The sequence below is a fragment of the Cyanistes caeruleus genome, chromosome 1 (genome assembly GCF_971803275.1).
Source record: "Cyanistes caeruleus chromosome 1, bCyaCae1.hap1.1, whole genome shotgun sequence".
NCBI classification, from domain to species: Eukaryota; Metazoa; Chordata; class Aves; order Passeriformes; family Paridae; genus Cyanistes; species Cyanistes caeruleus.
Genome location: NC_141701.1, coordinates 148,621,243 through 148,635,161, shown reverse-complemented (window position 1 = coordinate 148,635,161; position 13,919 = coordinate 148,621,243). Strand labels below are relative to the sequence as shown.

Sequence of the window (13,919 nt, the reverse complement as noted above, 5' to 3'; positions counted from 1 at the left end):
AAAATATGGAATGAGAAGAAAACAAAGATATAAACAGACACACACCCTGCCTGATTCCATTTTGTCTGCACAATTGGATTCAATTGGGGTCCCAATTACAGTGCCAAGCTGGATGCTGCTGGAACAGAATGGTTTTTTCCTGTGCCATATAATGGTGATTGTAGTATCTGGACTTTTTACAACAGAGTAGATCCTGGGATTCCAAGATAAGGATGAGAACAGGCTTTCCTTCTCATCTCTTGTAAACCTTTGGATTTCCACATCTCTGCAGTTTCCTTGTGAGGCTTGAATGCCAGTTTTCCCTGGGGCTGGCAGGCAGGAAAGGAGCAAGAGCCACACACCACCCCATGGCAGAAATGCTCATACCATGTCTCACACCGAGCATTAGGGCTCAGGTACCTGAGTGAGCTGCACAATTTGGGGAGGAAACGAGCCAGGCAGGGCTGCTGAGACCAGCACAGCCCACCCCACAACAATCTGAGGCAGCAGCTCATGAGCTTGGGCAATGTGACCATTCCTGACATGGCAGATTCCTCGTGGCTCTCCCAGGGCTGACAGCATCACTCGGTTTGTGTGTCACAGGAGGAAGGAAGGACCTGCTCTCATTGCTACAAACCCTCTCTCCACACCACATAATGGTCCTGGCTCACCCCACCTCTGACAAAGCAAACTTTACTCACAGATCTGTGACTCTGGGGATCTCAGCACCTTCTTTGACTCCTGCCATATGGTTTTGCAGTCCTCCTGGAGCTTATAGAACCGCTCCTTTCTCCAGGAGCTTGACTTCACTTTTAGCAGCTGGCTGCCTTTCAGGAGGAACTTCAGGTCCTTGTCATCTTTGAGGCCTGTGGAGAAACAGTAGTGGTAGTGTTTTAAGAGACAGCTCAAGAAATGATGCTCAAAGAGTTTTCCCTTCCACAGGGGCAGTCAGGTCTGGGGAGGAGAGCAGAGCAGAGCAGAGAGACCCAGAAATCCTCCACATCGCTTCATGATCACAAAAGAGGCTGAAGCCTTGTGCACTTCTCAGATTGAGTCTGAAGACTTTGTATAATAATTCTCAGGTGTTTTACAAAGATAAAATATCTCCTTCCCAGCAAATACTGTTAGGATGCAAAACCTGCAACAAAACCAACAACAGAACAGTAAAAGCAGAGAAAGGAAAATTGCATAACTTGTAACTGGAATGCTGTCAGGAACTTTCAAGTGATTTCAAATCCATTCTGCAACAAAATTTCCTCTGTGGAAACAGGAATACACAAAGATAACTCTCATCCTCCTCTGGCAAGCAGTGCCTTCCTATCCACGTGGGAATTTTGCAGATCAGATGAAGCTTAGGAGAGTGAATTTTGGTGACAGGCAGCAACAGATCACTAAGGCAGCAATAAGGAGCAGCCACGATCTCCTCATTGCTCAACCATCCGAAGGGTCTTTGTCTTTTTTACACTTTGAGGCCAATGCAATGTCAAATAATAACAACCAAACCTTCTGGTTGTGGGAACTTTGGATTTCACAACTTAGCCTAGATTCAGGAAGGCACTTAAGACATCTAGAGAAGAAACAGACACCTACTGAGACTCCAAAAACACAGAATTGGCATTCTACATGGTTTTGAGTGTCTCAGCAGTGCATGACTTCCACATACCTAAACACCTTGGAGAATCTGTCCCTCAAACCAACCATTAATTACAGATGTGAAGCATGCAGACTGAGGAGGGTGAGAGCATGAAACACAAGAAGCACATCCTGGGCTTTCTGTAATAGGCACCTTCAGCTCTGTGACACTGCATGAAAGGCTGGTTGAGAGCTGGTGAAGCAGCATTTAACTCTGCAGTGCTGACCATGAGCATCCCAACTCAGAGGAAACTTTTCTAACCTCACCTTGGCAATGCAGGTAGCCACTTGGCCACCTGCAGCCACCTGACACTCACCTGCAGGGAAATTCCTCAGTACTCAACAAATCTGACGTGGAGTCTCACAAATAACATTTTTCACTGCAGTGTCCCCAGTGGCATTGGGTTGGTTCTTCTCTGGGAGACACAGCTGCTTTGAATCACTGGCTTTTAAACAAGGCAGGACAATAAATTACCAGGCATCATTTTGGGCCTGCTTGAAAAACAAAACTGTGAGATTCAAGTGGCCAAATTCCCAGTGTCCTGACACTCCATACAGGAAACTGAAGTGACAGGTGCTGCAAAGCACCAATGTGGGTTATGGTGCAGCAGCAAAACCCAGCACTGCGAGTTTGTAGCTGGGATACACTGGCCTAGAGAGAGAATTTTAGGCAGCCAAAGCCTGAGATTTACATCAAAGATAAATACTAGGGGCGTCCAGTGTCCACTTTGTGAGCAGCTCACACCATTTATTGGTTTTGCAGAGCTCAAGGAGCATGCCTAGACCTGAGCCAGGCTGAAACATCCAGGCTTGAAAGCATCAGAGTAGAAGCTGGAGATCCTGCAAAAGTGGCTTTGGCTCTCTCTTTCCTCAAAGTTAAATTAGGTATCTCATTAATTGTCTTCCCCACTACAGCACTGCTTGGCTTCTCAATTCATGAGTGGTCTGGAGGTTCCTGAGAGGGGAATTTGAATGCTTACCCCACAGAAAACCTCAGAAAAAAATTCATGGAGAGAAGAAAAAGAGCTGTCTCCTGCAAAACACAGAAGGGTGACAAGTTGAGGCCAACTATGGGACGTGGGACAGCACTCCCAGGGGCTGATGAGAGGCCACCTCATCTGGAAATGGAAGGACACACACCACAACAGCTTCACAGGTTCTTGGTCTCCTGAGCTGGCTTCTGCTGTTAGGCAAAGGTTCTCCAAGTGCACAGACTGCAGCTTTACTAACTAATCCCTGGGGCTCCCCTCACAGTTCTTGGAAACTTCTCCCTTCTCCCTCTGCACCCACATTTCTATTCTGGCTCCCAGATCTATTCCTTCTTTTTCTTCAGATCCCAACCACTTGAGGAATCATTACAGGACCAGGAGGAGGACAGGTCATCCTAGGGTGACATGACGAGGAAAGCAGGAAACCCACCAAATCCTTTGGATGCCTATGTCCACAGGTGTGGAATGAGAAATCCACTTAACCAGGGCATGTTTTGTTCTACAGACCCTGTGTGCAGCACCTGTAATGTGCCCTGCTACCAGGACATCCCAAAGAGCTGCACCAACATAACAGGGACAAATCTGGATGGGCAAAGGTGGTGGCCAAGGGCAGATTCCTCTCCTCCAGGCTTCAAGCACACAGTTCAGACACCAGCTGGAGCTCAGAGCCCTTCATCATGATCACCCAGGCAGTGTAACAGCGTGGTCAAAACTCCCCTTCTTCCCCAGTGCTTCAGGCTCTGCCTCCTATGCCCAACCAAGCACTGGCACAGACTCTTTTCTTGGGTGAGTCACTGAATTTCTGTGTTCCTACCTGCATTTTGTTAGGCCAGAGATGCAGCATAAGACACCGTGATCTGCTGATACAGGAACCACAAACACACACACCCCTGATGTGTCAGTGGGACATTGCTCTCAGCTGGCTTTTTAAACTGCTTTCCAATAAAAACACCCCACCTTTTCCCAGCAGAAACCTGAGGATTTCTTCCTAATACCCCACAGAGAATCATGGAATGGTTTGGGTTGGAAGGAACCTTACAGGTCACCCCATTCCACGCCCCTGCCATGGGCAGGGACACTTCCACTAGCCCAGATTTCTCAAAGCCTGAAGCTGAGAAGGTTTGTGCTCCAATAGTACATTTCAAAGCAATGAAAACTCATATCTAAGAAACCAGAATCATTGTACACATACATCATTTAAAAGTTAAGAAACTCTGTGCAGCAGGACAAGGATATTGACTCCCAACTATATAACAACATTTAGCATGAGAAGCACAATCACTGCACTGAAATAGATGTGCAAATCCTGCCTGAAGCATGTGGCAAGACTGTTTCTTGTTTAGAATCCTCTGTAAAATACCAAATACACATTTAGCATGCAAAATTCCAGAGTACTTTTCAAGGGTCGGGATCTCCCTATTTGCAAAACATCAGTCAAATACTTTCTGAACAGAATATATTCACTGTGCAGTGAAATATATTTATTATATGTATATATATATACATATATATATATATATATATTGCACTGTTCAGAGCAAAAATCATGTTTGGCCAAGGTAGGAGCGCCTTGAGCACACACACAGCACTGCAATAACCATAGTGTTAATACTCTGCACTAGGAAGCTTGAGACATTGAGACATTGGGAATATTAACCTTTGGCTTATCTAGCTCAGTTTTACAGCAAGCAGGAAGCTCAGTAAAACAATAGCTGTCACGGTAGGAGCCGGGCTTTGAGTTCACTGAGGAAATAGGATGGCAGTGATAATCCATATTGCTGCACTGCTCTTGCAAATCTGCTGATCTGACAGAACTTAATTACAGTCGCTATAAAACAAGTCTCCTTCTTTCCCCTCTCCCCCTCCCACCCGCTTACAGACCAGGCTTAACCCAGGTTTGTTGGTTTAAATGGGCAGAAAGCCTTTCTGGTAAAATCTAAGGAGCTCAGGTGGGTAAATGGCTATTTCCCACTTCCACCCACCCTCTGTGGCACCAGGAATCAAGGAACTCTCATGCACTCGGGCTGTGCCTCCAGAGCACAGGAACCAGCAGTGAGTTCATAGGCACACAAGTTATGAAACTCGCCGGGTTTCCTCTTTCATCAGCAGCCTCTGAGTGCTTCCCTGGGCTCTTACAGCGACCGGCTCAGGGCTGAAACTGGGCAGGACAAGGGCACTGCCCTCCCCAAACACCCTCAGTCAGAGGCAGCTCAGAGAGCCCAGCAGGAGATTTGGGGACCGAGCCTTTGCCCGCATTCTTGGATGCCTCCAACCAAGCGCTTCACACATCTGGCGTGTGGCTACAAGCAAACGAGAGGAAAGGAAACCTTGGGAATTTAACCCTGGAGTTCAGGGTGGAGCAGGGAAAAGAGAAAGGAAGCGGTGCCGAGGCTGTGCCCAGGCTGTCCCTTACCCAGCCTGATGCCATTCAGCGCGGCCACTCGACGGCTCTGCTCCAGCAGGATGTTTTCCTGGGACACGGTGCGCTTGGGCTGCCTCCGGATGCACTGCATGATGCAGCGCGGGGCTCGGGGGAGGCAGCCGGCCCTCGGGAGGGCTGGGGGGCAGTGCCACCCCCGCAGGGATCCCTGCTCATCCAGGGGCTCCACGGAGCGAGCGCGGCCAGCGGCAGCACAGCCCGGCAGGGGAGGGCAGAGTCCGGCCGGGGGTGGGACTGGGGGAAGTCTCTCCTCCCGCTTCACACGCCGCATGCAGAGCTAAGCCGAGGAGCCTGCCGGCAGCTGCCCAGGTAGAAGGAACGAGTTTTCCACCAGTCGTTCGCCAGTGGGATTTTACGCATCATTTCCGAAGGCTGGAGAAGTCGCAGATATTGTTTGTGGCTCCTGATCACTGCCTTGGGCTTGCCAGCCTGGATCCGAGCGAGCCCGGCTCCTCCTTTCTGTTCTCCGTGCTGCTCCCACTGACGGGCACCGAACGCGGGGCCTAAAGCCCCCCTCAGCCAGGGCAAAGTGACTCAAAAGATGCTCGGAAACTGAGCTTTAATGCTCTTCCTTTTCCACTTAGGAAAGAGTGTTTTCCTCTAAGTGTGGGGAGTGTCTTCTCTGCCACTTTTCTATTTCCTATGTGACTTGGGTGAGTCACTGACCCCACATTTCTGCATGTCTTTGGGTTTATCCTTGTAATTCAGATTCACCCTGCACTCTGGTACAGGAATAAGCCCCCTCGGGGATTTAACAAGTCACTGATTACACAGAATCATGGAACAATTCAGGCTGGAATGAACCTCTGGGGCTCTCTTGTTCATCCACCCATTCGAAGTGAAGAGTCGCCTTCAAAGGCAGATCTGGTTGCTTGCAGCCTTGTCCAGGCAAGTTTGGCTATCTCTAGGGGCAGAGACTCCAAAGCCAATTTAGATACAAGAGCTCAGATGTTCTCAGAAAAATTTGTTATGACCAGTATAAATTTCCTTTGATGAAACTCACATCCATTCCCCATTGTCCTAGCAATGGCTGGGACTAAAATCCATTTCTTCCCTAGCCATGACCTTTTCTGAAGGGAAGAACAGCAGCTATACACACATCTTGTCACCAACCTTTATATATTTATACATTTTTATATATATATATTTATTTATTTATTTATTTATTTTAGGGGGGTTTTTTTTGTTTGTTTTTGGTTTTTTGGTTTTTTGTCATTACCTTTGTGAGCTGCTGCTGTAAGGGTAAAGGGTCAAACTGGGGTGAAGATCCCTTACTGTAGAATCAGCATATACCAAGAAACTTGACATCAAACCACAAGTCACTGTTTTAGCCACTATTTTCGACCTAAATGAAGGCTCTCCATCACCACCCCCTCAACATACTCAGTACAGGCTCTATAAACATTGTTTCTGGTGTCTGTCAATCCAACATCTTCCCCTTCTTTCTCTGTAGTTTGAAGGAAGCCCCCCCAGCCCTCGCAGGGAAACAGAGGACTGGGTTGTTTGCCCAGCACAAGGACAGGGTCAGAGTCATTAATCACTGCCAAACACCGAAGGTGAGAAACTCTCTGGGGACAAGACAGAGCCATTGCACGGCCTTGAACAGCAGTACATCTAATAACTCTTTATTTACACACAGCCATTGCAGATCACAGACAGCAAAGGAGAATAAGGGCAGTCTCTGAATGGTACATTGCTGAACATGTTAGCCAGGTTGTCAGTGGGTGTTTGGGAAACACCTCCAGCCTTCCTGGGCCCCCTGCACAGGCAGGGGCTGGATGTCAGAGCTGTAATCTCCATAGCCCTCCCCGGGGAGCTGGGAGCTTTGGTTTTGCCCTGGCAAGGAGGTGAGCACCATGAAGCAATGGCTGGATGATATTTATTAGCTATCAGTCTCTGAGTACTTCCCATATTTCACATTGTGCTGGAGAAGACTGATCTAATCAAAGGAGTGGGGAAGTCTCCCATAATTGCCTTAGCAAAACAATTTGCTTCTACACACCAGCTCTCCTGCCCAGGAGCAACCAGAATCCCATAGGGATTGATCTGGGAACACACAGAGCCCCTGTGCTTCAATTTCTCATTAATTCCTAATAGCAGTGCCAGTGACAGCTCTGCTCAAAGCTTTCCATGCCCTTGGAGAACATTTTACTGTACTTAGCCCTGAAGTTTGCTCACACACAAAGCACAGGGTCAGTATTCAATGAATTTAGATACCGCTCCAGAACAGCAATGTGCAAGTTTTGCTGTTGTGAGGGCTTCAGAGATGTTCAATCAGTTTGTTTTTAAAATGAAGATGGGATAATTGGGACAAAAATTCCCTGCTTTGGTAAACAACTGAGCTGGATTTATTGTGGTCTTGAGTTAAAGACAATGTCACAACTCAGAGAAGAAGCCTGATGGGTAAGTGTGACACGGGTATTGATGTTACACGATACTGTCACAGTCTGGCACAGGAGGAAGCAATTCCTGCAAATGGCTCATAGAAAAATTCTTCAAGCCTTATTCACTGCAGGTAACTGCACCTCTGTGGGTCGTGCAATTTTACCCATATGACCAACCCCAATTAAATAAATGGCCCTGGTCACATGAGTGAAGTTATCCATGTCCCCGTGCCCAGGATCGGGGCTGTGCTCATCACCCTATCGATTCCAGCTGGATTACTCACAGAGCAAATGGAAATCGATGGGAATGAGGATGTCAGAACACAGCCCCAAAGTTTGCAAAGTGCTTGAATATCCAGGAAACAGGCACTTGCAGATGGAGTGCCTGCAGTGTCTGGTAGGAAATAGGCTATGTGAGAACACTACAATCCACAGGCTGCTCTTTAGATGATTTTCCAAAATTAATCAATCTCCATCACATCCTTTCACAAAGGAGATAAGGAAGCACTATTACCACTTCACACTGGGAGAAGCAGGTTGGCTTTTGAGTTCTTTATTAGGGCTGCACTTGTTCTCCCATCACCATCATATTTAGGCAATGCCAAAAGTGGTGCAACCCTAATTCCGATTACAGTCTCTTTAGAGCACACTGACAAAAATGACAGGACAAAACTCAGCTGCTGATTTGCCCATACTTGTGATAATTTAGGAGTGGAATAAGAATACCTGTGCTGGTGATGACCTCACCACTTCCTCATCACATCATGCACATGATGCAAATTAGAACTAGTAATGACTGTGGGAACTACATATCAAATAATAAATGTCATGTTCAGGGGAGATTTTTTCCCCTAAAGAGGCCAAAGATTTGCTTTGCTCTGTATTTGTTACCAAGAAGAAAAAAAAAAACAGGTCTGTTTTACACGATGCCATTCTTCTTACTAAAGAATATGACAGAAAGGTGCCTTCCACATCTGCAGGGTCCCACCTGCTCTGTCCTTCCCCCACTTCATCCATGCCCTGCCATATTCCACCTGCAGAAATCCTCCTCCCTCTTTCTCTGCCACCTCCAGGACACCACTCACTGCTCTCCCCAGTAACACCTCACATCCTCTGAGGACCAGGCCTTGCTGTTAGCACAGCTTTTCACCTCCAGCAAAAAATGCCTGTGGATCCTCTACACCAGCACTTTCCTTCTTGCTCCCTGTGGGGAAGTGGGGATCAGGGAGTGGGTGCTGAGACCAGATGCATGGGTGCATCCCTGGCCAAGGATGCTGCTGCTTGTTCCCAGTAGGTGCCTCTTCAGAGCATGTGGTATGTACCAAGTTCCACCTTGTGGTCACACTGAGAACGGGTTTCTCCAGCAGCAAACCTCCTCCTCCTCCTCTTCCTTACATTGGCTTCTCTTGCCCTCTCCCTTTCCAGAGTGCTTGAGAGGTCCTGCTGAGCTGGGGCAGAAACTATATACATTAAACCTTAAAGATTCTTACAAGAGGAATTCTCCCAAGTCTTGAGTTGTGTTGTCCTTTAAACCATTGCCTGAAGCCTCCCTGTGCCTGCACACTGGCCAGAAGCCGTGTGACAGGATCAGCGCTGTCACCCTGCCCAGCATTTCTCAGCCCCACTTTCTCTCTGTATGTTTTGGCTGTCTCACCTTGTCTGAACGGTCTCTGTGAGGAGAAAGGTCCCTCCTCCAGCTCTGGCAAGTCCACACAGCCCATCTTTCCCCAAAACAGGCTAGTTATATCCAGAATGCCCAGTGGGAAGGGCTGCAGGCCCATCACCCAGACTGTGCCATCTGCCAGCTTGCTGTGGGTCAAAACCAGGCTGGGGAATGTGCTGGCAATTCAACAGGGAAGAGCCCTGGCCTTGCTTTGTGTAAACAAAGCCAGGCTGCCTGCTCAGACATTTCACAGACAGACAAATCATGACCTTTATTTGTGAAAGTCTTCATACATCTTCCTGCCAGTCCAGGTTCCTCACAGGGAGCTTGGATCAGTGCAGGGAAGAGGCTGTGACCAATCAAAAGCTACTGCCCTGCACTCTTGATGAAGTCCAGATAAAGTTCATTGTGCTTGGGAACCCAAAATTGGACTGAAGGTTTGGTTTGCTTCATCACAGTGCACATAGAGATTTGACTGCAATGAGAGTGTAAAAAAAATAAAAATAAAAAATAATACTGTCTTGCCATAAATTACAGCTTTTCCAGTAGGTGGTGTGGAAAGAAAGTAATTGAAAAGAAAGATATCAACTTGATAGATAGGACCAGGATCAGCAGCCAGGAGCACTTGAGCAACTCAGCTGCCCACCTCCCAAGTCATGCTTCTGGGAACATGCTCATGAAGATGTTCTTTTCATAAACCCAAAGTCAGTTGTAGGTGGGTCCCAGCCTCATTTTTTAAAGGCCACTTAGCAGCTTTTCTCAACATTTTCTTCAGGAGCTGAAATTTCTTTCATAGACAAAATGCATGTCATTCTCAATATTCTGCAGCAAGGCAAAACTTGTGCAAAAATTAAATTGCACAACTGAATTATGCAAAACTATGGAAAATATAATTTTTTTCTTTTTCCCCCTAAGGGATTTATCTGGGATTTCTGTAACTCTAGTCAAAACCAGCCACTGAGACTTGTTGTGTGGTACCTCAATACAGGGCTTTAAAAGGTACCATGTGAGGGGAGGTCTGAGGTGTGAGAACTTCCCCACACACAGTGTTTAGGCTGGCTCATTTAAGGTGTGGAAGTATTTCAGTTTAGAAGAAACTGTGTCAAAATCTTCTCTGCCTGCATAGAGAAAAGAAGAAACCTCTATGTCTGACCAAGGTCTGCTGCCTTCTGGTCTGGTGGCTTGGCTGGATGAGGACTGAGACCCTCCACGCACGGGAAGGACCTCAGAGACACATGGCTGGGGGTCAGACTGCAGTATTTAATTATCTACAGTGCTAACAAGAGGCCAGGAGAAGACAGGATACAATCCTCCTGCCTAGATCCCTATAAGCCTAAAATTTTTTAGAGATACCTGTGCTGACCCAGCACAGGTCAGCACCTGTGTGATCAAATCACCAAGTGTTTGGGAGCTTTCCTCCCAAAATGCTTTTTTTAATTGATATCCCTGTACAGGAAACTCTACTTTGCTCCCAAATCATTGACACCTTTGGCTCCCAGCACTGCCTATCCAGGCAGTTGAGTTTCCATTCCTACACAAACCATCTCTTCCCCACACACCTCTCCATTTTGCTTTTCCCTGTAGTTGGGAAAAGGATTCCCTGAATCCTTTCATCTTTGCTACCTGCAGCACTTGTCCAAGTGACTGCATTTCCCTCTTCTTTCTTTCTCATTTCCTCATGAAAATCTATTTTGCCCCAAGCATCCTCTGGCCCTGTCTTAGCTACTTTTGGGCCTGATGGGGCTTTACACACTGGCAACAATCTCAGAACCAACTGTGGGCTTTAGTTTTACTAAAAGACATTGCTCAGATGGCAAATTTAGCAGCTTTTGTGTCAAAATAAACATGTCCCAAAGTGAATTTTACTTGTCTGAAAAAGGAACATGTTGACTGTTTAATGTGATGGGATGTGTCAGTATCCCAAATTCCCCTGGACTGTGGGGAACTATGGTGAATTGTGGTTCACAAAACTCCCACGTAGTGCATCAAGCACAACCTGCATCAAAGGTGTGTGCTGGGAGCATTTTGTTGCTAGGAAAGGAGATCAAAGCTATCAGCTTCTCCAGAGTAGAACCCAGCTGATCCCAGGCTGAATTCCCTCCACCCATGGAACTTGCAGTCCAGAAGGAGCCTCCTCAGTGCTCCCAGCTCACAAGGGCAGGTGGAGATGATTCATTTGGAAATTTCAATAGAGATGTTAATCCTGAGGAATTGCTGGCAGAGGAAACAAGGAAATGGCCTGTCTTGTAGGATTTTACAAGGATCTGTAAAATCCTTGATCTGTACTGTGGCAGAGGGCATTCCCCTCACAATGTACACAGTGTCCTGGGTAAAAAGTCAGTGTTTAAGAATAAGGCATAGTACAAATTGGCTATTCTACAATCTGTGAGCACAAGGGCTCCCAGTTCAGGAACAAACCAACTTCATGAGGCAAGAGAAGGAGTATTACTAACCCACCCACATTAATTCTGACATGGTAAATACAGCTGTAGTTTTATCTACTTTGAGGAAAAATTTTTAAAAAAAGAGAGAAACTGAAAGAAAGAACCTGAGTTTCAACATAGAGCCAGGTGACAAAACATATCCACAACTCACAGTATCAGAAATTTCTGACAAAATTCATAGCACAAGTCTGATCCTGCTAAGAAGTCCACATGTGAACAACTCCTCTTGTCTAAGTAGTCTGGCATTTGGACTGACTTTGGCACTTGTGTGTGTATGTGTGTTATGTGTCAAAGAATTTCAGTAAATACTTTTTAAAATTCTTGGCTCATTCAACATTTGTGTATTTTTCTGCTCCAGACAAAAAAAAAAAATAAATAGATTACCAGCCACTGAATCCTTCTTGTTTCCTAAACCCAGAGGACTAAATAATATTCACTGAAAAATAACTCACAGGCCAAAATGGGAAATGTTTTAACAGTTCCAGATGTGTTTCTCGGCTTTCTTTCCCCAGTGGCTGTATAATGAATGAGATACCTACAAAAAGTATAACATTAACCTCTGGTTCACCCTCCTGTTGGATTTCTATCATCTGGGAAAATCAGAGTGAAGATTTCATCAGCCTGGGGGAATCTTTCCACATTTCTGCTGGTAACACTAAAATGATTATGTTCATGGGTAATCACTTATTGCTGTATCACTTTAGTTTTGTTTATAGCTTATCTGTAATAAGAAAGCACCCACCTCATGAAACAAAAAAAGTACTGGAGGCTTTTCCCATTTCTTTGGGATCAAAATATTCCATTTCAACCTGTAGCTCTCACAGCCCTGAGTTGTTTCTGCTCCTCAGAGTAAAGAAAATACAATGAAGGGGTAACAAAGCAATACATATAGTCAGATGAGGGAATAAGGGGGGATATTTTATTATCCTGTCTATCAGACAAGCCTCCCAGACTTGGCACCAACAGAATCTTCCTAACTCTCACTTGCTACAAGGGCAGAGAGAACTTCTTTTTTTAGAAGCATTACTTATTTTGTCGTCAATATTTGCAGTGTCTCGGGGACAGCCCCTGAGCTCAGGTGTTTCTCCAGGCTCTGCTGTCTCCACCAGAGCCCACAGAGTTTATTCAGCAGGGCACCCATCCGCTCTCAGTTTCCCATAAAGGGGAGGAGATCTGGATCCACTTTTCTGAACTTGCAGATGCTTCCCCAGCCAAGGCACCCTTCCCTACCTACTAACACAGACTAAGAGAGAAAAATCTGTCTTCTCTCTCTGTAACAGCGCTGGAATGCCCCATTACATCCAAATGAGAGAATGGGGAAGTGGAGAAGAAGAGAGGAGGAAAAATAAAGCTCTTGGAGAAGAAAAGCGAGCTGAAACACAAGAACACTTCCCCAGACTTACTGTTGCAGGCGAGGAATGTGCCATTGGGCTCCATGGCCGCAGCGGGAGCCGCCGGCAGCAGCAGCAGCAGCAGCAGCAGCAGCAGCAGCAGCGGTGCCCCGAAGTCAGCGCTGCTGCGGGGCGGCGGCCAGAGCCGCCAGGCTCCCCCTGCTCCTCGCTCCAGCGATCCCCGCCAGCAGCTCCCTCCTCAGGGGCTGCTCAGGGCTCGCCCCTGGCTGGAATTGCGCCCTGTCTATGACTCCTCATTTATCTCTCTCCCAGCCGCACGCCGCCGCCTGCCCGCGCACCCACCGCGGCCGAGCGCCGCTCTGGCCCTGCCTCCTCCCTGCTCGGCTTTGGCGTCTTCACCGCTGGCCCGGCCTCCTCCACCTCCTCCTCCTCCTCCTCCTCCTCCTCCTCCTCCTCCTCCTCCTCCTCCTGCCCCTGTCCCTGCTCCTGCTGGAGCTTCCCAGTGCTGCTGCTTTCCTGTGCCTGCCGCATTCCCGTGCTGGAATCCATCCTCGGTGGCTCGCAAACCAAGGAATGGGTCTTAAGCAGATGCCACAGGTCAGAGTTTAGGGGTAATGAGCTTTTAGATGCTGGTGGAGGCATAATTCTTTTCAGCGAGTTAAAAGAAAAAACAAAAAACAACAACAAAAAAAAACCCGTTCAGAACTTGCCAGTGTAGAAATAGAAACTGTAACCACAAACGCTCACAAAGGCATGAGCTTAGGGCAGAAAAAAAAGTTATGAGCTTTGCATTTGAGACAGCGAGACAGAAAAATCTGCACTGTCCTGAGGCTTTTAGTGAGTGGAACTGATTTCTTCCACTCTGTTCTCTCCTCCTGAATTAGATATCTTTGAAGGGTAGAAAGATGGTGATGGCAAACAGGGAGAGGAAAAGGAAAGGAAGTCAGTGTGGGAAAATAAAGTTTTCCTCTATTTGAATGTTTTTCAGTAATTGGTTTGTTATTATTTATGGTAATGGTTATTTAGGTTATCCCAA

At 46.9% G+C, this 13,919-nt stretch overlaps 1 protein-coding gene across 2 annotated transcripts in view; it reads right to left on the bottom strand.

The window, feature by feature from the left end:
- The window catches only part of PLCD1 (phospholipase C delta 1), a 50,904-nt gene extending 37,597 nt beyond the window's left edge, over positions 1 to 13,307 (bottom strand). The window contains exons 1-2 of one of the 2 annotated variants that reach the window (XM_023921996.2): positions 12,935 to 13,307; positions 681 to 845 (exon numbers count right to left, since the gene is read on the bottom strand). In XM_023921996.2, the coding sequence (XP_023777764.2) occupies positions 681 to 845; positions 12,935 to 12,968 (199 nt within the window). In that variant the 5' untranslated portion in view covers positions 12,969 to 13,307. Of the gene's footprint in view, positions 1 to 680; positions 846 to 5,013; positions 5,266 to 12,934 lie in introns of those variants that run through there. The other variant, XM_023921995.2, reaches the window with a different exon arrangement.
- Positions 13,308 to 13,919: the final 612 nt, after the last annotated feature.